We start from the raw sequence: 26,411 nt of genomic DNA on the forward strand, positions 1-26,411 counted from the left end.
GCCTCAGCTCAAATCCAAAGCTCTTGTCTTCCTTCCCCAAAACTGTGTCAGCACTGGGAATGCAAAAGCAGAACGAGCAGCAGTGCCAGCCCTGGAAGCTACCTGGTTCTTCCTGCTCCAAACAGTCCCCTCCTGTCCAGATATTACAGGATGGGCTCTCTATAGTAACTGGAGGCTGTGAGTATATGCAACTAGAAGGACACCAGAAATACTAGCATAAAGCCAGCAACAAGGATCCAATCTCTTTAAAGAAAAATGCTGCTGGCTTAAATATTTCAATTGTAGTGAGGGCCATTGCAGCTGTGAGGGTTGAAGCTGAAGGTGAGTGTGATAGCTTGGTGTTCCTTCTGAGGTGGTCATGTAGATTCATTGCATGATACATGTTCTCAGCATTGGCGACACTGGATCAGGGTAGCTCACGTGAACACTCGCAAGCAAGCTGAAGGCTGCCACAGGCTGAGGGGAAGATCAGTTTATGCATTAATGTATTCACACTGCCAGGTTTAGCTTTGCTCACCTCTCAATCTTCAGGCTGGGGGACAATTTCCATTGCGCTTCTATTCTGCTGACAGGTCAGAAGAAGAAGGCCCAAAACCACTCTCTTACTGATGAACAGCCCAAAGCAAAAAGGCAGCAGTGAAGAGAAGCCTTTCCTTTCCTCCTGGCAAAACTGTTAGGTCTCCCAGGGAAACCAGCAGGACTTTGTGAACATTTCACAGGTCAGGAAACAGCCCTGCCCTGCCCAGGTGGAGTACTTGAGAAGAGCTGGAAGTCAACAGCTTTCTGGGCATTTTCTTGCCACTTTCTATCAGCAGCAGTCTCTACAGAGAGTTAGAGCTCAATGGTGCCCCTTTCATGTAGGGGCACTGATACACACCTGGCTTTTGATGGGCTTTAGTCCTTTAGCTATGACTCAGTCAGAGTGCAGGCACTAGAAGTGGGCGTTTCTTGAACGGACCTTAGCAGAGGGCCAGACATAACCTCATAAAAAGAAATTATGGGAAAAAAAGTGTAACTACTCAAAAAAATTCCACCCCACCATAATGTATAGGGCAGGTAATAAGACTGTCATCTCAAATCAAGATACACTGAACAGGATCAGAACAGAGCCCCCGTTTTAAGTTATAAAGATGGTCACCTTGAATTGATGTGTGAAATTAATACCAGAGCCATTGTCAATCCTATGCCTTATGAATGAGAACTCAGTTAAAGTAACACGATATGCTGACAACTGCAAAAACTAGTTAGAAGCTCCCTGAAGCAATACAGTGGAGAGAACTGCTGGGGGAGCAGATAACATTGTGTGTGAGCAGAAGGTGAGTTCCTTCCAGCATTCCATGCTCTCTGGCCTTCAGTTTCACTCTATTCATCGTAACCCCACTTGCAGGACACCAGCCTTTTAGATGAAAGATATGACCCTTCTCTTTATTTTGAACCTGGCTTCTAGGAGAAACAAAGCCAATGTGGATGTGCTCATCTGAAGTTACTTTTGAACTCTTTGATCAAATCTGATAGATAGGTAATGATCTCAGAGCTGATGTGCTTGCTGTAATGAAAGTCTGTTACTAGACAGGGGAGAAACCCTAGCAGTGTAGAGCGTCAGTGGAGGTGGCTCAGCTCTTAAGCGGTGGAAGACTTCTAGCGGAGAGAAGAGCATGAATACTGCAGTTGACACTTCTTGCTGGACCTCTGTACTATATCAGGCACCGTAAAATCCAGGCAAGAAGCCAGACTTTATTTCCTGTTCTCCTGGGGCTATTTACTTCAAATGAGGCTGGAAGCATCTTTTGGAAATTCCCTAAGGGCCCAACAGCATGAGAACATGACAAATCCTTGGTGGATACTTATGTGTGTATAGACGTATGTAGGTCCAGCTGTAAAAATTTCCATCCAGATCCCAGGAGTACGAGAACTGGAAACTCAGACACATGCTTCCTGCCAGAATTAAAGGATTCCAGTTGCTGACTGGTGTGTACGGTGACTGAGAAGCTGAAGACACTGTAGATCACTCGGTTCATAGGGTAGAAGTAAGAATGAAAGGGGATAAACAGCAGGGGATAACCAATGCTTAAAAGGGTTATTTTGCCCCAAAGGGAGACTAAGAGATGAGCCTAGGTAAGACCTGTCCTCTTACTACAAATGTTGCTGCTCTTTCTATGTGCTGCTTTCATCATGACTGCAAAGTGCAGGATTGCCATCAGGCAGCAGCTGTGTCACAGGCACGGGCAGAGCGATTATACAAAATCCCTGGGTAGCAGGAATGCAAGGGAAGAGTGTGGGTGTGGAGACTTAAATAGAAATACATTGCAAGAAGGGAAGTCTGAAGAAAGAAATACAATGCTAGTTAAGACAGACCCAAGTTGTGCTTAGGTGCAAGATGAGAACGAAGTTACAGTGTGCTTTGTGTCTGTCCTTGAGTCACATAATAGTCAAGTTTTATGGTTAGTGAATGGTGACGCAGAAGGGCTCTTTGCAGGAGGAAGTGAGGCCCCACAGAGCCCTTACGTCTGCATCCACTGTGCTAAAAAAAGCTTAAGCAGAACAAGAATGAGAGTGTTAGCATCCTAAAAAACTTTCCTTCAAAGTGGATTCAAGCAGCAGCAGGTACAAAGGGGGTTGCCCAAAAAATAAGAGAGGGAATATCAATCAGAGGGGTAGGAGCCATGCTTCTGCACCCATTCCAGCAAAGGCTCTCGAAGGAGACAGACAGGATTTGGTACAGGATTGTAAGAAAAAAAACTTGGCTCCTGCTTGTACTGCAATATCCCCAACATTCACATTTTCAAGCCTTTGCCATAGAAAACTACTTTTTGAAGAGAGAGCAGGTTTATCCTGAAATCGCAAAATTCCAAGACATGGTATTAGTACATGAACTGGGTACCATGATTTCCTGTTGAGTTTAGAAGTGGCCCCTGAAAAAGCCAGATACTGCTGGCAGACCCACAGCAACAGATTCCTGGGTGGGAGTGGAGGAGAAGTCAGTTTACTGGCCTGTGGTACGGCAGAAATAACATTTGGTCTTTGAAACTTCTGTAGCTTAGGGTGTTGATTGCAGCAAGCAAAAGGCTTGAAATTCTAGTTACTGAAGGAGGAAGCAAAAAGCATTACTTGTCTTACCGCCAGGGAAGATAAGGCCAAGAATTTTTCGGATGCCTGGCTGACCCACTTTTTTGTAATGCAGATGACTGCTCGCTGTTTGTAACCTTAACCTGTCTTGAAGAGAAGTACAGTTACCGGAGTACAGTTCATGGGGTTGGGGTAACTTGGTAGTTGCCTGCTTGACTATGCATGAGAAAGAGAAGCAGGATAGCTTAGACATTGACCTCGGTGTTAATCGGGAACCTGAATCAGCGATAAGTGCTCTGTGATAGTTCAGTCCAAACTCTGCAAGGCATTAGTACTGCAGTTATCGCTGTTTAGAGATAGTGATGGCAAGGAGAGGTATTTCAGTTTAACTGGAGCTGACCCTTTAGAGGGAGGTTTGCTGGTTTGAACAATTGCCTTTCATGTGGCAAAACATGAAACACACAATGACTTCTTATGTGGTCCTGGAAACTTAACTGCGGCAAATCTGAGGGGACTGGTAATACCCTTCATCTGATCAGCTAACACAGCTGGATAAATCAATGAGTTTTACGGCAACCAAACCTTTTATTTTGGGGTTGCACAGGTATGTTTGTTTTTTTTCCCCAGGTAAGCAAGTATATTCTGCTAAGTATGTTAACCCAGGTCTGGCCCTGTTAGGAATCAGATGGATAATACGCCTAGACCTGTGAGCTTGGAGATGCTCCTTGTGTGTTGGCTGTTGTAATGCGGCTTTTGTATCTCTTGCCTCTGCAGGTGAGCTGCACCTCCCATGCTGTACTATGGCGTGCACACAAAGGACACGGCTATAGATGAAGGAAGGATGATTGTGAGAAAAGTTACTTGAGAATGCTAGGTGTCTTACCTTTTATGGGGTGGTGGAAAAGAGCTCCTCTTCTTGCAGCCTTCCTCTGCCCTATGCTATTTGCAGTACCACAGCAAACCTTACTGGTCTGCAGGGAGTGATGAGTTGCTGGTTGCAGGGTCTCATCTCCTGGGTTAGAAGAGCCCTTTCTCAGATTGGCTTGCCTGAAGCCTGAAAACACTTGTTCCTGGGGTAACCACAAGAGGCTTTTCCAGAGGAAAGACCACTAAAGCACTGTCTGCAGGGCCTGAGGGGAACTTCAGAACAGGAATCCAGCACAGCCTGATCCTCCATCCGTTTTAGTAAGAGTCTCTAGAGCTGGGAAGTAAAATGCACGCAAATAATAGACTTAAATTTATCAATATTCTTTCTTGCTTTCAGTTTTGAGAACCAGGGGCTAGTTCGTTGTGAGGAAGTGAACTCAAAACTCTTAAGTATGCAGCCTACAAATTTTGTCTTAATCATTTCTTTTAAACAACAGAACAATCTTTCTATAATTCAACAGTGAGAAAATCAACCTTAGCATCCCTTCTGCCCTGGGCACTTCCTGCTGAATAGACGCTATTCAGCTGTTATTCTGTTTTCATGTACTGCATTCACTTCTAGCTATTGTGAAAGAAGGAAGTGAGTAGATGGAGTTGCTGCCCTGTGGTGTGACTGTGGGAAAGGACTGAAAAGACATGAACTTGCTAGTTCTGCTGTTTATGAAGACAGACTTTTTTCTTCATGTTATATGTTAAGTTTTTAAGATGGTAAGTTGGCAGATACACATTAGCTTCAATGACATGAAAATGTACAGCTTAAGACTCTGACCCCAAGACTGTAAACATTCTGAAAACTCACATTGTGACAGAACTGCAATAGTCAGAAAATGCATTTCCTTTTCCCCATGTGTGACTCTCAGTACTTTCATCTTTGCTAAATGTCAAGTGTGGGGTTTAATTCTGCATTTCCTGGCTTGCATGTGCCTTCCGCTTTAACCGACTTCAGACATGGCTGCTGGCGTAGTTTTAGCATGTGCTAACAATACACTGATAAAAGAAGGAGCTTAGTATGCACTTACAGTCTTGCCCTAAATACTGTGGGCAAATGTGATCTTTTTGCTGATAATGCGGTCCGTAAGGAGTAAAGGTAAAGACTGTAAATTACAATGGCCAAGAGACCAGGGGAGTGCACAGCTCTGTCAGGAGGGTGTGGGACCTCTCCCTTTTGGTGAGAGAGAGAAGGGAAATGAAAGTAAGTTTGAAGGTTTGGTTGTCCACCTAATATGACAAATAGAAACTGGTAAGCTGTAGTTGTTTGTTAATAAGCACTACGGCTTCCTTGTTTGTTCTGTTTGCTGCAGCTCCTTGCTTTTCCCGGAGCCAGCAATACCTACCAAGTTACCTATTGCCAGAGCTTTTCTGATGGCAGAGACTTGGGATGATCCAGTGAGGTGAAATTACAGAGATGGCTGGTTTCTGGGTGCTGTAATATTGTATGTGCTCCATAACTAAATAAGGCAGATCCTCTGATGGTTTGCATTCCCCAGCTCAGCTCCAGCCCCACTCCCTGCAAGGAAATCAAGCGCTGGAGTGCTGCCTCCCAGCTCATAAAAAAAGGGGCCATCCCACTCCCCAGAGGGATGGTTAGTTTTTGGGTACAGACAGCAAATGGCAAGAGGTAGCCTGGCACTAGGGCAGTGTCTGGATTTAGTTACAGCCTAGGAGGTAGCTGGGCTTGCATCGCTACTTGCACGGTGACCCCAAAAGTGCAGGCCTGGCTTGAGGGAGGCTGTAAGTGTAAGGCAGAGTCATGGCCACTGTGCCTGAAAAGCAGACTTAAAGGCTCTCTCTGTGGGAAAGTTCCCTGGCTCGAGCCAGCTCACCTGGGAGCAAAACGAAACCCTCTTGGCAACCATGGGACTTCAAATTTATTTTTTTCCTTTTAATGATTTCCTTCTAAACACATCAGTTTGCCACCACTGCTTTGCAGTTCAGAGGCTCTTGGAAAAAACTACCAGCTCCTTCCCAGTCTCACTGGCGGTGTGTGTGCCAAGAAGCACAGCCAGCTCTCCCCTGGCAGCACTTCTCCCCAGCAGGCCGGCCGGCAGCTTTCCTCCCTGACTGCCTGCCGGGACAATAAAAGGGGCTGCTCCCTGACCTCCGCTGGCGGCAGTGTCCTGGGATGCCTGGCTGCGCCACGCACGCTGTGTCAGGTGGCACCACAATATATTCTCTTTGCTGGGAAAGTATCTGGCTTGTGGCTGGGAGCACTTGCTGCACCCCTGTTAGAGGGTCAGGATGTCTGTGTTGCTCACCCATGACTGCCACTGGGGTCCTTGTCACCACACCTGTCATGGCCATCACAGCACACAGCAAACATGCCATCTGGTGAAGTGATGTGCATGTCCCAAATTCAGTGTGGTTTGTACCCTATTTCCCAGCAGGGTTTATGATGCTTCCACCATGCTGCCTGCTAAACTCCTCAGTGCCATGTGGGAGACCATGGACACCCTCAGTGTGCAGCAGCCGATGACTGGCCTCCTGTTTCCTTGACCTCCACACGAATTACTGTAGATTGGCTTTGTAAGCCCTGGAAGGAAGACTCACAGCCTATCCACCTGCTTATGTCCCAGGTGAGAATTGCGTTTGTTTTTTCCCCGGGCCCTGCTATGATATTTCCACCCTGCAGACCCAGCACAGCCCTGCGCTCAGGGCTTTTCCAGGCTGCACCTTGGTGTAATAAATAACCAGATCCCTTAAACAGAAATGGCACTTATTTTATTATAGGGACAAAGTCAATAAAGCAAAAGCACAGCGCTGGGTGCATGACTCAAGTCAGAGGCACACCAGCTAACACTTCAACCATGTCTTATATACGTTCAATATTGCATACGTATTCACTATTTTAGACAGAGTAATTGTTTATAATGATTGATTATTATTAGTCCTTTTTCTCTTCTATTTGTGTGTTTCCTTCTGAATTGTTCCTGAGGATCGATGATCTTCAGTTCCCTTTTCCCATGCATCTGTTTCCTTCTGGTAGGATCAGCTCCCTTTTCCCATGCATGTGTTTCCTTCTGGTAGGATCGATTATCATCAACTCCCTTCTCCTATGCATCTGTTTCCTTCTGTTAATCACTTGTGGGAGTCTTTTGGAGAAGTTCTCTTTTGTTTCTCTCGGATGTTTTTCTTCATGATGTTTTTCTTCATAGTTGCTGTTAGTTGTTATCTTTGAGGTTTCTCATGTTTCCTAATTTACTAAAGGTTAGTTACCCTTATAAGTCAAAGATTTATAGCCTTGTTATTATGGCAAAAGCCAACAATACCTTCACTATTTTTCACATTGGGTTGGCGCTTGTAGAGCGGTGGTGTAAAATGACTGAGTCCTGCACCAGCCGAGACAAACACCCGAGTGGGAGGTGTGGGATGGTGCCGCTGCTGCCTCGCCTCACCCAGGTGAAGGGCTGGACGGGCTGCTGTACTAACACGTCTGCCCTTGGAATCCAGAGCATTAAAACCCAGTTCATAGAATCACAGAATGGTTAGAGTCGGAAGGGACCTCGAAGATCACCCCCTTCCAAACCCCCTGCCCTGGGCTGGGACACCTCCCACTAGACCAGGCTGCACACAAAGCCCGCCCGGCGCCCCGGCCCAGCCGCCCCCGTGGGCGGACCCGCCGCCCGTCCCGCCGCTCTCCGCGGCCGCAGCCGCCGCGTCTGCCGTTGCCGCCCGGGTCCGTCTCAGCGCCGGCTTCGCCGGTCCCCCCCCGCGACCCGCCCCGCAGCGCCGTGCTCGGGGCCCCGCCGGCCGTGCCTGCCCGCAGCCAAGATGGCTCTGCCCGCTTCACCTCGCCCTCTGCCGACATGGCGGCCGGCGGCCTCGGAGCAAGGGGGGCCTGTCAGCAGGGGCTGAGGGGGGCTGTGGGGGTACGGCCCGGCCCGGGCCGCTCTGGCGTGCTTTTGGCTTTCCCCTTATTCCCCTCCACCATGTTTTGCTGTCCATGGGGTGCTGCAGCCTGCTTTTCTCCTCAGTGCCGGGGGGGGGGCAGCCATGGCAGGGCTGCGGGGTGTTCTTTGGCGGGGCCTGCCCTGTGGTGTTCTCCTTTCCCTTTGCTGCCAAGGGAGCGGTTGTTGAAATAACGCACGTCTCTGCCTGCAGGAAAAGGGGGAAGGAAACGAGACTGGGAGGAAGAGAAGCCCCTCTTCTGCGGCCCCCAGAACCAGCTGAGCGGGGCAGCCGGTAAGGCCAGCACGCGGCACCCACCATTGTGCCCATCCTGCATCCAGCCCTGTGCCCTCGACCCGGCGTGTTTGTGCAGGACCGGCAGCGTGTCTCCGTCCGGGAAATTCCCGGTAGCAGGGTAGCCCAGAGGAAAATCCAGTTTCCTCCTGGAAAGTATGTTTGTCCTGGTTGTTCACAAGAAATGATGAAGTAATGTCAGAGGGCTGAAAACAGGATTTGGGTTTCGTGGGCCAGTGGCTTGCTCCACACACTGGGTTACGTGGCCCTCTTAAAACACGTTTCCTAGTCGAGGTTTGACGCAGCACATGCTATCAGTGTTGGCGTCAAAGCACCGCTAGATAAACCTGTTGGGGAAATACCTGCTCCTCCGCAGGAGGGAGGGAAGGATGCCAGCTGTAATTCACTTCTCTGCTTTACGGGTTTTGAGTAAACAGCCCATCTGGCAGCTTCTTGTAAAGAAAATCCTGGCTTTATGTCTAGAGCGTACTGACCCCTTTCCAGGAGGTCTCTATCACTGTCAAAAGATTGAAGGGCATTACTAGATGTGCTGTTTCTGATTCCTAGAAAAAACTTTTCTCTGTGCAAGACCCAACAAACAGTGGTATATGTGATGACTGACTGTTGACATCGGCAAGCATATGTGCTTTGAAAGGTCACACCACCCGTCAGCCCAATCAGCTGATGCAAAGCATGTAACCAGCCTGTTTGTTTCATTCCAGCGAGCTGGGATTGACAAATCATGAAGGAAGAAGGAGGGGATCCTGAAGTAGTGACAGGCTGTTTGCTCCCGGACTCTGTCCAAGAGGACTGGTTCGGCATCAGTGCTGTTCCCAGGTATGACACTGAGGTAATAGTGTATCTCTTCCACATGCCTGAAGGTGCAAGCTGAGCTGAGGTCTTACTCATCCTCACAAACAACTCTCTCCATTAATTTTTGTAGTACAACTGCTGTAGCCTTGACTTACACTGCCTTACATGGTCAAACTGCACTCTGAAGTTGTTGGAGGACTAGAGGGAGCTGATCTAAGGGGAAACTTTTTTTTTTAAAAAAGGTGATTTGTTTTGTCTGAACCTGATCATCACATGGCTGCATATGTTGTTAGCCCTGTTGTGGCAGTATGAGGAAAGATGCCAGCACAGGCAGCTGACAGAGACAGCCAGGGTTGCAGCAGCCCATATCAATGACAGCCTTAAGCTGCTGTGGTACCACAGTAGCAGCTCTTCTTGCTGTAATCTCCTACTTGCCCTTGGAGGGATAGAATTGGTTGGGTTTTTGGTCTGGATTTTTTTTTCCAGACCAAGGACTGAAATAAGCAGTTTTGTTTCTAAAATATTCATGTACTTTGTACACATAATTGTGTACAAAGTAGCACAAATCATGAAAACAATATTTGAGGAGAGTTTCTCCTTCTCTGTGTTTGTTATGCACAGGTCATCTGTGTTTTGGGACATGAAGAGCAGTGGAGGAGAAGCTTCCCTCTGAAGTGACTGTTGGGGATCAGAGGGTTGTAGGTTTCTTTTGCTTTTAACCCTTTACTTGGTTTTTCCTGGAAACTTTCTGTGAATGCACTGACCTTGCTCGTCCCTCCAAGGCAAGGCAGCTGGTCTCCTCCAGTAGCACAGCCAACATCTCCAGTCTGTTCCTCAGCGAGTCAGCGTTCTGCAAAGGTCAGAGGTACATCTTAGCCACAAGTTTACTCAACACAGAAGCACTTAAGGAATGTTTTTTTTTTTTAAAATCTGCATGGGGCTATTTACTTCATTTTTCAGTGCTAATCCCTTCTAGGGATTTCTTTGACCCTTGTGGCTGTAACATTCCTTACTCACAACACCCCTGAGATAAGAGTGTGCTGCCCTCTTCATTTTATGGAAGAGGAAATAAATGTGAGCCTGCAGGGTCCCAAGCCATTGCCTGACCACTGGGTCTGGTTCTTCTGTCCTATCACTCTTTACCAAAATAGCAGAAGGATACAGCTGGTGGAGGGGGCAGAGCGGATAGCCACAATCTGCATTTTTTATTGCACATAAGTAAACAAAACAGATGAAGGAAGAAACTTGCACAAAATCTGGAATCTCTGTAAGAGCTAGGAACTAAATTCAAATTTCACGGAAACACTCTTGTTCTGTCCACTTTTTTTTTCCATGGAAAGCATCATCTGTTACTTGAGTGAGGGGGAAAAGCTTGGTGTCTGCTCACGTTTACCCCACTCAATCTTGTCATCAGTGCTCAATGGGTGTTTTAAATGAAGGTCCTGCCTGAAAGTGCTTCTGGCATGAGGCCTTGCAGTAAGGACTGAGTCAATTCCTCCTCTATTTGGTGTTGCCAGAGGTATGAGCTGGAGTACAACAGTGCTCTGCTCAGAGCCTTTACCGTTAGTGGAGAGTCTCAGCAGCCTCACAAAGGGCTGCCTCACAAGAGCTTCTGCCCCACCAAGTTTTTGCCTTTCACTCCGCTCCTGCCCCAGACACTTGTGTAGCTGTGCTTGGAGCTGCTGGGGTGGTGGAATGCTTTAGTTTTATCCTCTCCAGAAGAATTGCTTGTCCACTGTGGCCCTTGGTGTGGAGCTAGATGGCACCTGCCCTACCTTGCTCTCCACCCAGCCATGTGTTCCTGCCCTCTGTGCTGGTGGACTGGTTCGGGGAGGGTGTTGGGGTGTTTCAGCTGCAGTGTTCCAAAGTGCTGTGCACAGGGTATACAACACAGCTGCCCTAGGGCCTCCACACTAGGAAATCCTTGTTACCCCTGTAGAGTTGAGACTACCAAGTTTTAAGACGTTTTTTTCTTCTGCTAGTAAGCATGATGAATTTCATGAACAGAGCCAGGAAGGATGGGTTTAACTTGTGACATCTAGAAGCATCAGTGATAAGGGGAGGGGACCCTGAGGAACATGTTTTCTTTTAAATTGCACACATAATATACCTTGAAGTGAATACACTCCATAGCTTTCTAGTTTTGGGGCCTAAATCTGTACTTGTGAATGCCTCTAGGAAAGCCAGATTTGTTGTGGAGTCCTAGTTATCCTGCTGAGGGCTAGGGCTGTTGTCTATGGGTTTTGCTATTGTTCTTCCTTTAGATCTTTAAATTTGCCCTTATTTTTCAAATGAAATGCCAATATGCTGGAACAGCTTCTCTCACCTCATAAAGTAGTGCAAAAATGCCAGATCGTTTGTGTTGACTTCCGCTTGGATTTTCATGCTCTAAAACCCCAGCTCAGTCGTATTTGTGTCTCTGCAGTGGAACCATGGAAGGAAAAGAGACATCACCAAGTTGTCACTCGGAGGAGAGCAGCATATTGGACCTACCTTCAGTTTGTGACCTAGCAGAGCGCTTTCTGCCTCCACCCAGCTCTGAAAACAGCGAGGAGCTTTTTTGTTCTGTGGATACTTTTCCCTCTCTGCCCACAGGTAACAGCTTCTGCCTCTCCACATGCTCTTTCTTTAGCCGGTACATTATCTATTTAGGCAGTGTGTCATTTGACTGTGTAACAGCAGTCTGATGCTGGTGCATCTGCTTTGTCTTAAAACATTTTACCAGAACTGATTAGTGCACCCCTCAGCCTAGTCAGTGTGAGTATACAGCAAGAAGTGTGAAATTGAAATGCACTGGCCCAGTGACACTTTGTGCCATATATTCATCCTGGCTGGGCTGAAGGTTGTAGTAATTAATATTGTGGGGGGAAAATAAAATCTGATCAGCAAATAATGTGTGGAGATGGTTTGTCAAGGCATCTGAGCAGATGAAACATCACTGATGACATTTCTGGTTGCTTTGGAGTCTTAAGTAGTTTAAAAGTAGAGTTTGGCTCCTCTTCTTCCTCTGACACTGTGTGGTTTACTTTGGCCTAGTTCCAAGAAGTCGCCTTGGAATTAGACATGTGAATTTTTTCAGTGGGAATTCCACTATTTTGTATGCTAAACAGGTAAGCAGCAGGATCTATGAAACTAATCTAGCCCTGTTGATGTTGACTACTGGACTGTGCAGTTGTCTTCACATCTAATTGTGATACATCCAGAACTGTAATAAAGTCTGTGAACAGCAGATACCAATCCTTGCTTTGGTTTTCCTCTGCAGACCAGGAAGTCATGTGTCCTACGTTACCAATGATACAAATCTTTTACTGTAACTTCTACTTTAAACTGTGATCCATATCACATTCCATGATCCATATTGCACTAGAGGAATAGTGTATCTGGTTTGAGGTTTTGCTTTATTTTTTGTGCATAAGAGTGGTGACTACCACTACGAGGCATGTCCTGAGCAAGCCTTTTCCGCTGTTGTGGGAGAGGAGAATCGGGAAGTTCCTCTAATAGTGAGACAGGATGGAAGGCATTTGTCTATTCGGATTTCACAAGCCCTGTGTCGCAGGTATGAAGAAATTCTGGGAGCTGTGAGGCAGTTCCTGCAATGTTTGTAGGGCAGCTTAGCTACTCAAACACCATTTAGTGTGGCTCGGGGCAACTGGACTTGATTGCTCTCATCAATGGGATGCACAGAACAACTGCATGACCACTCAGCAGTCCTAAGACTGGTCTGAGGCATAGCTGCAGTGACACATGTGGAAATGAAGATAGGCATCTCTAAACCCAAATGACAGCAATGGGCATGTCATTTACAGTGCATATGTGGAATATGTAGCTAAAGCTCAGTACCAAGGTATGCCCAGAGGCCAGGTCCTTCCTCCTTGCTCTCTCCAACACCTTCTGGTGTCAGTGGGGATTCCAGGTGCACTGAGGAGGCCAGGTCAGGCCTGTGAAGCCTCTCCTTTATTGCTTGTTTTAGACACCCCTCACAACTAAAACCACTTTGCAATAACTGTGGGTTGCATGCTGTAAATGTTTCCTTACCCTGTGCTCCTGGTAGTGAAATAACCAAGTATCATGTTGGACCCTGTTCATACTCTGAACATCTCTTTCTCCTTATAACAGTGTCAAATCGATATACATATTCACTTAAACTCTCTTTTTTTTGAGACAACTGCAACTTTCTAATCCATTGAATTTAATCAGTGTGGGAGAAAAGAGAGGAGGATGGACTGTGATTGTTCAGCCTGGAGAAGGGGCAGCTGAAGGGAGACCTTATCGCTCTCTACAACTACCTGAAAGGAGGCTGTAGCCAGGTGGGGGTTGGTCTCTTCTCCCAAGTGGCAGTCAATAGGACAAGAGGAGACAGCCTCAAGTTGTGCCAGGGGAGGTTTAGACTGGATATTAGGAAAAATTTCTTCACTGAAAGGGTCATCGAGCATTGGAACAGGCTGCCCAGGGAAGTGGTTGAATCACCAACCCTGGAGGTATTTAAACAACGTGTAGATGTGGTGCTGAGGGACATGGTTTAGTGGTGGTTTTGGCAGTGCTACGTTAACGGTTGGAGTCGATTATTTTAAAGATCCCTTCCAACCTAGACAATTCTATGATTCTATATTTTTAAAACAGTCTGCTTGTGTCAAATGTTCTTGGATGAGCACGTTCTGGCAGAAGTGTCTGGGGAAAGGAAGCTCCTTTGCTTGTTTGTTTCCTTGTGAAACATTGTAAACTGCTGCTGTGAGACAAGATGAATTAGGAGAGCGGGGGTGGCTACAGCTTGCAGTCTGCAGTATGACTCCAGAAGATTGCATCCTGGGGCTTGGGCAGGGTAGATGATGAGTCTTCTCCTCAAACTTGAAAAATGTTTTTTAGGGATGAGGCTCTTCCTTAGTGATTCAAAAGCATTTCCAAAAGGCCTCTAGGTCTCTGGGAATGTGACAACTTCCTTAGGAAAGAAGCAGACTGACAGGACAGGCTGTGTTTTCTGACATCTGTCACGTGAACTGGACTGAGACTGATGAAAGTTATCATACCATCCCAGCCTCAGGAGCTGGAAATGGATATGGAGGTATTCCTAGTGCCTGAGTCACTTGTAATAGGTCTTATTAGTCTAGAGAGGCTCCATCACTTGTAACAGCAGAAGATAGTACCCATCAGCCATGAAAACCAGGCCTTATCAAAGCAGGCATCCCTATGCAAGAAACCAGTACTCCTGTGGGAATACTACTAAATGTCTAAGTGATGTGTAAATGACTGGTTTTATGATTTGTGCAGGAGTGAGGGTTCTGCTCTTGCAAGAAACATTCATATTTTAGTTTATTGTCATAGAGAGTTCAAGTGTTTAAGCAGTAATAGACTGAGAAAATTTAATTGGATCAGTGAACTTTTCAGTATGTTTCCTTTTTTTTCTTTTTGCCCCATACTAGAAAAGAGTAATACAAAAAAATTATAGTGTTTCTAATCTATCACTCGATAGTACAGTGCTGCAGCAACACCTTACAAGTTCCTCTAGTTTAAAAAGAGTTGCCAGCAAAATTTCGTACTTGGCAGCACTCAGGTGTGTGTGGGGGGAAGCCTTAAATTATTTGGATTAATATTTGAAAGGCAGCTAATAAAGGTTGTTTACAATGAAATAAGTCACCGGCAATGTTCCTTTTTCTTGTAGGGCACTGAACCAAAGCGTACCAGGGACAGTGGAAACATAGTCTTTGCTTGGAAAAATTGCAGTCTAAAAAAGTGTTCGAGAATAGACTGCAGATGTGGTGCAGGCAGGGTCCTGGGCTCTGGCCATGCTGCCTGGTCTGACAGAGCTGGGTTTGCCAGCGCTGCCCTGCAGTGATGCTCCCAAGCTTGGAGGCAGCGTTTGAGAGCTCAGCTGCGGCACCCTGCGTGGGAGACTGCCTGTCTGAAGCACGGGCAGGGCTCAGCTCCATCCACCTGCATGGCTGTTCCCTGGAGTTAGTGATCCTGGGGGAACAGGTCTCCTAGTTTGCCCTGTAGCTTCTCCCTTAATCACTTTTTCTTTGTAATGAAAAGTAGTTAAAAAGCCATGTCCGTAGGAGAATGGATAGGTAGACAGGGTCACTAAGTGGAAGGGGAAGATATGTGGAAAATGTAGCTTCAGAGGAACAGAGGAAATAGAGGAAGAATGACAGTAGGAGAGGAAGGGTGATACTGGAGAGACTGGGTGGAGCAGGAAGACTCAGTGTGATTGGAGAGGCCCGTGTGTATCTAAAAGTTGGGTAACTTCAAAAAAAAAACAAAAGTAATAAAAAACAGTTTGGGGGTATAGAGGTGATCAACCTTTTGTTGCCTCACCAAAAGCACTACTTCTGTTCCTGCGATTAGCTTCAGGTTTGAGCCCAGGCTTACCTTTGGTTATTTTCCATGGACTGCCCTGACCTCTCTAATGCAGCTAGAGTCCCGGGTTGTCCCTGACCGTAGTTCTTATTCCTGCTCCATCCTTAGCGCTGGTACTTAGGTGCCACGTGAGGAGTCTGCTCAGGGAATTGGCCCAGCTTGCTGAGCAGCCACGTAAATATTTGTGTGGATGAGATGGGGACAGCTGCTCTTCCTGGCAGCTGCACAGGCATACGCCAAGATACGGCGATCTGCAACGTGTCCTGTCTTTAATATGGGGTTACAGTCTTTTCAGAATAGTGGGTTCTGGAAAAAACAATGTTGGAGCATTTATTGCTTTTCCCATGCAGGGAGCCAGGCTGTAGATTCCTTTTGATCAGTCGTGGGCTTTTTAGGCTTCCTTCAAGAATAGTCTGTCTGGAACAAGTAGTAAGGGCTTGGGGGAAATGGAGAAGAACCGTTGCACTGGAACCTCACTGGCTCCAGGCAGATCAGTGAGTCTGGGCCATGGCACTGCTGCTGAAATTGCTGCCCAAATCAAGAGGACACCTGACTGCAAGATTATCCCAGTTTAAAAATAAAAGCCAACCTGATTTTTGGACTGTTGCAGTTGCTTCCTGGGTTTTCAATCAACCAAGCATGTGTGTTAAACAAAGCAGAGATTGCCAACCTGTTAACACATCTGTCAGTTCTATAGGCATTTGGGAGTCCTCTGAAAAAAATGCTACACATACCCAGTGAATTTACATGCCTAGTTTTGCAGTGGGTTGTTCTGTCTTTTATTAGCAACTGAGGAGTCATGTTAATGTTTGTGCATGTGTTCTGACTTGTCCTTAAATGCTCTCTCCTGTTTACCATGTCCACTTGCCTGTCAAGAGTTGCTTAATCTCTTTTGCAGAAGTGGGTTGTGTTTACTGAAGAAGTCTGGCATGGTTTGCACTTTTTCTGTATGGGAGTTGTACACAAGTGCTGACGTAGAAGCTGGAAATGAAAGGAGCAGGCTGTACTTGTCATGTCAGCAGTAACCTTTCAGGGCTGGCACTTGATGGGTGCTTGGAGATTCAGTTCAACCAGAACTCGGTGTATTCATTCATTACTTGGTATAGAAATTATAGCTTGGCCATCTGAACTAACACTGCTACTAAAATTGCAGCATTTTCTAAATGTCTTTTTGTCTGGCCATGCTGAAGACAACCTGAAGGCTAAAGAATTTTTTATATATTCTCATTTAAGAGGTTAAGTTTGTAAATTCAAAACAGGCATGATATTGTAAATCACTTTCAGATTGAGCCAAAGCTGAGCTAGGAAGGACTTGTACTTGCACTCCTGGCTGCCGTGGTTAGATACAGAAACTTCTGGTAGTCTCCCTTTACCAAAAAGTTACAGATTACCCAAAGAATATCTTACTGTTCAGCTTGATGGGGAGATGAAGGAGACAATGCTGTGCAAAGGTGCTTTGTGCTGTAACGAAGAGTCTCCTTTGACTGCAGGAAGTTAACATGCTCTCCCGCTTCCAAACCTTCTTCACTTTGAACTGTGATCCCAAACACTGTCGGATTTAATGGGTTTTTTTTCAGGCAGACGACTTCTGCATAACTACCTTGGCCTTGCTGAAGATCATAGACCCTGTTTGGGGAAGTATTGGGGTTTTATTGGTTTTGGTTTGTTTCCTGCTGCCCTCTAGTGAGCAATGTTACCCATTTCTGATGCTATCAACCTTGCGTGCTTGGGACTTAGAGGGCTAGCGATTTATTTTTTGCTTCAAGTGGTGGCAGGGTTGTAAGTCACTGTATCAAGCTCAGTCATGTGTCAGTTTATTGCTGTTGAGAAATGATGCTAAACAATCCCCAAGGCTCATGTGGGAATACTTCTCAGGAGTGTTGGTTGCAGGTTGTTTACCGCATGGATCTTGGCATAAGGTGGCTGATGGTGCCTGTTGGTGAAGTATTTGTTTTTGTCTGGAAATAGCCTTCCTACTTCTGTCTCTCACAGTTACAGCCCTGCCGGGATCTGATTTTGTTATGTAAATGAAGAGTCTTTAAAGCTTGGTTATATCACGCTTTTTTTGGGTGCAACTGTAATTTTTTTAGCCTTTCCAAAAGTTCTGGTTTTAGCAACTTTCTCTTTTATCCCTGATACTGGTATAAACATTCAGTTATGTGTCAAGGTGTGTGATTTGTTTAGCTTATCAAAAGCAAAAAAGCACCTACTTTCAAGTGAATGTGTTTTGTTATTTTTTATTGATCATTTCTAACCAAGTACACTCTCAAATATGATCAAAATACTAAATTTTCCTTAATACTCTAGTCTTCTCAAAAGGGGGAAAAAAGGTGAAATGTTTCAAATCCTAATAATTTTGTATAGATGTTGTGATCCAGTGGGGCAGGTGCTTAGCAGACCTGAATTTATGCAGCTCCACTGAAGTCATGGGCAGGCCCTTGGGTCGGGTAACTACGTGTCTCTGGTGAGTTTGGCAGCATTAACTTTCCAAGCATTCTCTTTGTGGCCCGGTTGTGCTGAGTATTGAATGACGCTGTGAAGTGGAATTCATGCTACCTTACATAAAAGGAATACAGGGAAACCACATGACACAAAAAATAAAGCACTCAGCACTACTGAGTTGCTGAAGGTCTTACATCTTTTGTAAATTAATTTTTCAGCAATGTGTTACATAAAGCATCCAGCCAAAAATAAATCCTGGAAGAGAAAAAGACAGTGCTTTATGCTTCACACTCTGAGGAAGAATACTAATTCTCTTTTAAGGAGAACTGTAGCACTATACTTGTATCAGTAGGGGAAAAAACTGAGACATGTGACTTGCCTTTTAGAATGTAATGCTTCAGAGTACCTCTATGTTCTGTGAAAATGAACAGTTTCTACTAACCCATTAATAATTAGAAATCAAGTCCAGAGGAAGTGCTCTTCAGTAAGAAAGACAAGGAGTTGCGCTTATGCTCTGAAGTTGTCTGATCGAATTCTGCAGTTCTGTGTGTAAAGGAGAACTTGGGAGTTTGGCTCTCGGAGGTGCTGGGGAGCAACTGTGCAGTGCAACTGTGTGCTGTACTCTAAGGTTTCCTATTGACTTCTTCAGAGTTGCATCTTCTGCTCAGAGTGAATTTTCTTCTGCTACCCATTTCGTATTTTCTTCACAGAAAAAGAGGATTTGGTAGGTTCGCTGTCATTAGGCACACGTTTCAGCTGTATCCACCAATGTAATTACCAAGCCTTTTAACATGAAGAGGAGCATGGTACGTGTTCTGCATGTTATCCCTCAATCCTTAAAAAGTGCCATCACAATACAGAACTTGGAATTTGTATATTCGAAGGTGACTTTGAAGGACCATCACTGTTGTTTCCTTTCATTCATTGTTCTTAATTGAGCGTATAGGCTAATTAAACCCTTGCCAGCCTCTCCATGTAGACGCAGAAACAGAATGGGTTGATTTCCAATTTGGGACCCTCCCATGAAACTTTAAATGGCAAAGTGGTTCATAAATGTTCTAAGTTTCTAAACATTTCTAAGTGATTCTAAACCTTGGCAGGAGTTTTGTTTCCTCCCTAAAGCCAGTCCTAAGCAGTTCCCTATCAAATTTGTAACTGGATGCTGTAGCCTTGTACTGAGAATTACTGCATGATTATCGTAGAGCTAGGAGCTGGTGGCTCATCTGCCTGGTAGCGTTAGGAATGGGCCTGACCTGTAACAAATCGCCATTTCTTAATGAGTCACCTTTGGTTAATAAGTGCAACAGACTAAGCATAGGTGGAAGGTAACAGGGGTACTGGTTTGGAGGTTCTTTTTAATGATATATGTATGCATGTGTTTGTGGTGCTGGATTTAGAGCTTCTCCAGCTCTAATGAGCATGCCAGAGATGAAGTTTTTGTTGCTGGTATTGGACAGTAACTTTCACAGGTAGGGACTGATCCAGACCTCCCTGCTGGTGCCAGCTAATGCTGGTTTGGGTCTGTAGAGCACAGCCCTGCAAAGAGCTGCGGGACTGCGCTTCCCCTGACTGCCCAGAGAGTTGGCTGCACAGCTTCCTGCAGGACCGAAAACTTTCTGTGCATTGACTGCATTGATACATTTTTTTCAAGCTAGCAAAACATACCTGCTTTCTAATATCTAATGCTAAGTCCTGATGGGCAAGGGGGGAGACCTTGTGGCTGAAGATGCATGCACTTTAAGATTTCCGGTTTCTTACCCAGGAAGTAGTTCAGGTGAAATATAATAGTAAAGAACTGATTAGATCTGTGATCTGAGCCAGACTTCCAGAGTCTTTTTTTTTTCCTGAAATCATCATTTCGCAAAGAAGTTGCCAGGTATTTAAAGGGTGATGATATACCTGGGATTTCTGCAGAATCCTCAGCTCAGTTAATGAGCTGAGGCAAACAAATATGCCACACACTCAAGACTGAATTTGTTTGTTCAAACACAAGTTCTGCTCTTATCCCACCTTCTTACAGTCCTTTTCCTGTCAAATCAGTCACACTGACTGTTGCTGGTCTGCTGTGTGACCTCGGACATAGCTCTTCACTGCTGTGGTCTCTTCCTTGTACTTGTGGTCTCTCTGCGTCTTTATGAGCTCCATGGGGCAGCGACCATGCTGTGCTCCATAGCTATCTGCTATGGAGAGGACAGTGAAGTCCGTAGCTGCCTTCTGGGATAACAAAGCCCAGCAGCACCTTGTGGCTGCCTGACCCAGGTACAAAGAACCTGATGTTTTCAGCTTTTGAAGGAAGTGTGTTTAGTCCCTGTTTGCTGAGAGAAGGTGAAAAAAGGTTCAGAGTAAGGAACAGTAAATACTCTCAATGGAACCATTAAACTGTGAATCAGAGAACACATTAGTCCCATTCACTTATTGAGAACAAGGTGTGTTTCTGAGGTAGCTCGTAACACTTTAGGTTATTTTCTATTTTAAATGTGAAGTTTGTACATTGTGAACATGATGCAGAGTTGCTGTAGTGAGCTATGTGATCTAGAGCCTGGATACTGAGTTGCCAAATGTGCTTATATGTAGCAAGGGTAACTCACTAAATGTATGCTGCTGCTGCATCCCTCACACAAATGAACTTTGGATTTAAGCGGTTTTTTCAGTTCTAATTGACACTCAATACAACAGGAAGCATCTCCAAAGAAGAAAATACAGGACAGGTTAGTATGAGAATGCCCAAAGTGGGTCAGAGCGATGATTGCTTGAGTGGTAACTTGTCTTCAGCAGCAGGTAACTGATATTTAAGAGCAGTACAAACAGAAGTGATCCCATCCCTGCAAGCCTTTAGGTTCCAGGACTTCTGGTTTAGGACCCACAGGTGGCATATCACTATGTCATTCACTGGCTCCTGATGAATGATTCTTCCAGGAATTTGTCTAACTGCTTTTAGACCTCTCTGTCTCTCTTGATGTGGGAGTGGGACTGTGGGGAACCACTGGCTGTGTTTTGCCTCTTTTGCTTCGTTTGATCCCCTGAATCTCCTGAGTTCATGCAGGCTAAGAAACAGTGTATGACCACTGCTGTTTCTTTCTCCAAGCCATTTGTGGTCTTACAGATGTCTTACAGGTTCTCCCTGTTGTATTTTTTCCAGGCTAAAGAAACCCGGTGTACTTCTATTTTTATCTTAAAGAAAAGCCATTCCAAGACTTTAGGCCGCTTTAGACTATCCTTCTGTGTGTCCCTTCTAGTTTATCAGTGATCTTTTAGAGATGTGAGGATAAAAACTGTACAATGTCTGTGACATGGCTCAGAGCAGTCTGTCTTCGCTTTTAGTTCTTTGTGCATTGTTTTGCTGGATTTTTTTCTTTTTCTCTCTTTTTCTCCCCAATTTGGTACTTGTACTGGAGGAAGGGAAGTCTTTCCTGTGCCTGGGCTAGTACAGTGGTCTCGACAAGATGCTCTCTTGAAAGGTCTCTTACTACCTAGGGTAGTCTAGGCTCCCTGCAGGTAGGTCAAAGTTGTCTTTTTCTCTTTTCCTGGTCTTTTTGTTCACTGCAGTCTGTTCACGTGCTTTATTCTCTTCTTTCCTTCCCATGTAATATTCCTTGCTTTTGCACTTTCACTGTCTTGTCTCCTATTCTGTGCTAAATTGTGGTGGTGTTTTTTCCCCCACATGTCTCCATTGTCCTCATACAGCCACCTGCCTGCTGGGGATTCTGGGTAATGTGGTCCTTTTTAGCCCAAAAAGTATACAGTAAATGGTCCGCAAAACAGCATGGAAATGTTTACTCTGTAAGCCTGTAATTAAAGACTAGAAGTTCTAAATGCTGTCCTCCCACGCTGTGCTGTGTGCTGAGTCTTCAACATGATCCCCAAATCAGCTGTTATTGCTGGACTTTTATTTCAGGAAACTCCATGGTTTTTATTGGCTTTACTTCCAAAACCCTGCTGGCACAGTTTTCAATGAAATGTTTGCTCTGCATCTGCCTTTGATGTTTGCTGTGCTTGTAGTCCTGGTATTTTCCAAGGTGGTTTTCCAGTCCTTCGTGGTTATAAGGTTTAAGGGTTTGGCTTAGACTTGAAATGGCAAAACTAAAATGTAAAGATAGTGTTTTAGTGATTTAAGAAGGTCAAACAGGCCTATGAGTCAGGTTCAGGAAAATAAATGTGATCCTACTTTGGTAGCCAGTGCAGGGATTTACTGTGTGGTGGGGAATCTGCGTATCTATATAAAATGTCATGATAACAAACCATTATTGGTGTTCATTTCAAAAAGGAGGCTGCACAAAAGCTCATACCTGCTTTCAAGATGCCATATAGCTAATTTCATTATTATAACAAATGCATTTGTAGCTTTTCTTAAAGCTCCATCTGCTGGAGATGACCAACTATGAATGCCTCACTTTAAACTGACAACAGCAGTCTGGCTGTTAGCTGTAGAATATCATAAAGCTCTAAAAAGTGCACACGTGGCATATACAAACAACACGTACCTATTTTAGATCTCAGTAATCTTTTACCAGTTGTCTGGTGTGAGAGGGGCCTAGTTCATTTGCTGGCAAACAGCCACGCTATCAGCGCACATCAGTGCCAGACAGTGAGACCTGTAATAGGTAGGTAGAGCTGTGTCTGCTTACCAGTGGGACTGGGGTCTTTTAATCTCATCTTGCCCTGCGCCTGTGGTGTAAGAATCCCTGTGGGCCATTTCTTCCTTATCTTTATCTAAACTGTCATTCCAACCTGGGCTTTTATTTCTCTCCTCATAGCTGTTGGTGTTTGTCCATTGCTGTGACCTAATCTAATTCAGGCTGCAGTAATTTCATTATTGCAATTGTTCCTAACGTGGCTGCAAGGTTATTTTGTACATATTTATGCCAATGCTGCTTTATCTTACCAGGCGAGTTAGTGAGCGTTAGCTGTTTGAATAAGAAGGAATTAAATCTGGTAAATAAATGACAGAGAACAAGACTTTGTTCGATTCCTTATGAATCATTTTCCATCCTCTGAAGTGCAGGTGTGGACTCCTTTGAGACGAAAAATGGTAGACTGGGAACAGAAAACATTCAAATAATTGTTTTATAGAGGAATGATAGACAAGTTTAGACTCTATAAAGCTGTGCCTTTCAGCCATCATTTGTAACCACCACGATGCCATTAAATATTATGTGAACAAATAAGAATTTCTGAGGTAGCACAAGAAGACCTCAAGAATTCTTACTGACCAAGATACAAACTGATATCAGGTCGTCATCGGGGTGTCTTTGGGTAACCAGATGTTACTGCAAAATACAGTGCAGACATGGCTGAAAAGCTGATCCTTGCTTTGGGTTCCTCCTTAATCAGTGCTTGCCTGGGCTTCCCTGTTTTGTAAATAGGGTTTTATTGTGTACATAGTGTGAACTTTCTTCTGTGCTTGAAGCTTTCTTTTGTAGCCCTATTCAGTTTTTCAAAAGCATTAGCTCTGTTACTCACCCCTCAGAGTCATCAGTGGAAGTGGATCTGTCATGGAGCAACTGGACGCAAGGTGTTGACGTCAACTGGTGCTGCTGGAGGGAGTAGAGTGTTTACTGAAGTTAATATTTCCCTGTAAAACAAAGGTCCAGTTGAGATGGCTGCCTTCACTACACTGAGCTCCTATCTGAAACAGATTTGTCTATAAATTGTCTTTAGTTGGGCTCCAGGATCTTCAGGGAAAGGTTGTGTTAACAGGTGTGTGTGGCATCTGGTGTGTCTCTGGGTAATCAGCATGGAAGCCATGGCCTAGAACAATATTTCAGCAATTGAGTATCATTCCTTGTCTGGTCCTTCAGGAACATGGCTCCAAAATGTATTAATGCTCATGACACCAGTTTCATGCACTGGTTTGGGTGTTCTTCCATGCTTCTGTGTATGGCTGCAAGGGATTAACTGAATGCTCCAGAGCAGTGGAGTCTGGCGTGCCGCAACATGAGCTTGTCAGAGGTAGCGAGCTGGGGGTTAGAGGTTCTTATTTCCTGTGGCAGTTATTTTGGTGCAGAGCTGTAGTATAAATTCTTCAAGTTCTATTAGATTTTTATAAAAGAGATAAATGCCTTGTTTTCCCTCATTGGCTCCGTCTTGCCCAGGGACCGTTTTTACCATTTACTTTTCACTCAGGTGCTGGGTTTGAACAAGCAGCGGGTGTCATTTCCTTCACATGATTGGAATCAAAAGCACAGGCTGCTCTTGCGGAGATCCTCATCTGCTTCACTGCCCAACTCTCTTCCCTTCAGCAATATTGCAGCTCTGTGCAAGGGTGCTGAAGTGCCAATAGAAAGGATAAGGGTTGAATAAAAGTGCAGGATTCAGGAAAGGGAAACAGGAAATTAAAGTCTCTCTGAGGTTGAGGGAGAGGCCAGGAATCCTGTGCAAAATGGATTTTGTTGTTTAATTTCTAGCTAATAGATTTTGATTAATTTTGTCATTATTTCGAAGCTGAGGAGCTCTAGGAAGAATCACTGATGTAACTGTGGGGCTGGAAGGGCATGGGAAGATGGATAGCAGTGTCAGTGATGGAGAGAATATTTCACACGTGTGTAGGAGCTGGGCAGCATTCCATCTTTACCTGTCACCTTGGCTTACCATTTTAACTGCAATACCTTTCCTCTTTGTCAGACAAGTTATGTTTTTATATGCTGAATTCCTAGATAACCTGCCGTAGCTGTACTGCTTACCACTGAGAAGTGACTATTGATTAGTGTGTTCATGTTGTTTGGATCCAATATCCAAAAAGTACATCACCAAGCAAAGTGAGGAGGGCTGGGAAAATGTCCTCTGCTCTCCTGATATAGCAGTGAATTTGGGTGCCACTTGTGTGCAGCAGAGGGACACAATCATCGGTTTTTTCTTCCAGTTGTCTTTGCAGAGTCTGGAGAAAGGCTGTACTGCAGAAAGACAGACTTTCCTTCTCTGCTGTGTTGTTTCCCAACTTTGAGAATCTCTATTCAGAAAGCTGTAGGAGAGCGTTTCATAAAGTGATGCTTCTTTACAACTCCAAAGCTTTGACAGGATTTCCCCATGATCTGATGTACAGAGGCTGTGACACCTGAGAGCAGGTACGGGAGAGAATGCATCCTTCCAAGTCTGCTCTTCTGCTGGATTGGGAGCTGCCCCCTCCCCACAGCAGACTGCGTGTCTGGTTCCCTTCATCTCTTCTTTCTGATGTGAAATCCAGCAAGTGTTCCTGCCCTTATTACTGCAATATTGCTGGGTGCCAGTAAAAGTTGGGTCCAGTTTTTCGTGCTGGTATATGTCTAAACAAGGATAATATGAACCAGGTTTCAGTGTATGTCTGAGCAGTGAGTGCTCTTTGTTTGAAACATTGAGAGGCAAAGAAAGAAGTTCACTTTCTCTGCTACTGTGGAGAAAAAGGTTTGGTTTCCTTTTTTTTAAACAAAACAAAACAAAACTTCTAGGATGTATTTTTAGCTTTAAAATCATGCAAGAACTTGGCGTTGAACAGACATGAGAGTTACATGAGGGGCAAAGACCACAGAGAAGAAAGGGAACACAAAGGGATTGGACTACAGCTCCTGCAGGCCCTGCTGTAGGGTGTCCAGTTAGACTTGTCCCATTTTCAGTTCTGCTTTTAAGGAAGAGAAGCATCTTTTGTAGGAAGCAATTTCAGTGAAACTCCAATTTTTCTTAACAGCTGAGAGGAGTAGCTACAAAGCAATCATGCAGCCCGTAAGCCAGGGTATGTGTTTTATAATAAAGTGCTACAATAGTACAGTAAGAGCAGCTGTGAAATGTGCTGGTGTTTCCAGTCACTTTGGAGTGCAAGAACTACTGTGCAGCTGAAGCATCTCCACAAAAGACTTTATTTTTTCTTGAAGAAAAATGAAAATGCATGCCATGAATCCTTAAGTAATTGAAATAATTGAGGGGAAAGCTGTGTAAGAGCATGACTGTTCCCGTTACCTGGACACTTGTTCATAACGTCTTTTCATCAGTGTTAGATTCTTTTGTGTGAGGGTCCCAAGATGTTGCTTCCTTTCTTGTATAATAAAGCTGCTCTTTGCAGCTTGTCATTATGGTCTTGTTGTAGTGCAGGTACTGCAAAAATGACCCAAGACATATATATCTGTGTTGAGCAGCCAGCAAGTGGCAAAACATGAAATGATTGTGATAACTTTGTTATGTAAAACCATTGTTACTGTTCCCTACTGTCTGCAGAGTGTGCCTTGGTGTCTCAGCTTGTCAGCTGCATCACTTATGTGTGGGCGGTAAAGATCTGTGAAAATGGCTTAAAATCCCAATTCAAATCATGAAGGATGTCTGACTTGGACAGAACAATGAAAAAGGGCAAATTGCTTGGAAAGCCATGCTGAGGCCATCCTGTGCCAGTCTGCCAGGATATTTCTTTCATAGCATGGCACTGTGTGGGTCACTCAGCTTAGCCTGGACATTCGGGGAAGTAGTATAGCTGCGTCAGTTTGAAATGCAGATGTACCTAAGGCAGAGAACCCAGGTAACGATGCTGCAGAGCTTCCAGTAAACCCTGACTTCACACATTTAATCAGATGCTCTGGAGCATATCACCTCCAGTCCAGTTGTGAGCAGTGTTTGTAGTTTAGAGGACGATTTGATACTCTGGTATTACAATGCATAAATAAGAAATGTCATTC

At 44.9% G+C, this 26,411-nt stretch overlaps 1 protein-coding gene across 11 annotated transcripts in view; it reads left to right on the top strand.

Annotated features, from left to right (window-relative positions):
• SHLD1 (shieldin complex subunit 1) overlaps window positions 1–26,411 on the top strand; it is an 81,551-nt gene that overhangs the window by 26,946 nt on the left and 28,194 nt on the right. For 4 of the 11 annotated variants that reach the window (XM_074579174.1, XM_074579178.1, XM_074579176.1 and 1 more), the window contains 4 exons: window positions 6,378–6,566; window positions 8,092–8,172; window positions 8,895–9,009; window positions 11,411–11,580. In XM_074579174.1, the coding sequence (XP_074435275.1) occupies window positions 8,915–9,009; window positions 11,411–11,580 (265 nt within the window). In that variant the 5' untranslated portion in view covers window positions 6,378–6,566; window positions 8,092–8,172; window positions 8,895–8,914. Of the gene's footprint in view, window positions 1–6,098; window positions 6,147–6,374; window positions 6,567–7,550; window positions 7,860–8,091; window positions 8,173–8,894; window positions 9,010–9,606; window positions 9,684–9,767; window positions 9,851–11,410; window positions 11,581–26,411 lie in introns of those variants that run through there. The other 7 variants (XM_074579177.1, XM_074579175.1, XM_074579181.1 and 4 more) reach the window with 5 other exon arrangements.

This window comes from Larus michahellis, chromosome 3, assembly GCF_964199755.1.
Source record: "Larus michahellis chromosome 3, bLarMic1.1, whole genome shotgun sequence".
In the NCBI taxonomy this organism is placed as follows: Eukaryota; Metazoa; Chordata; class Aves; order Charadriiformes; family Laridae; genus Larus; species Larus michahellis.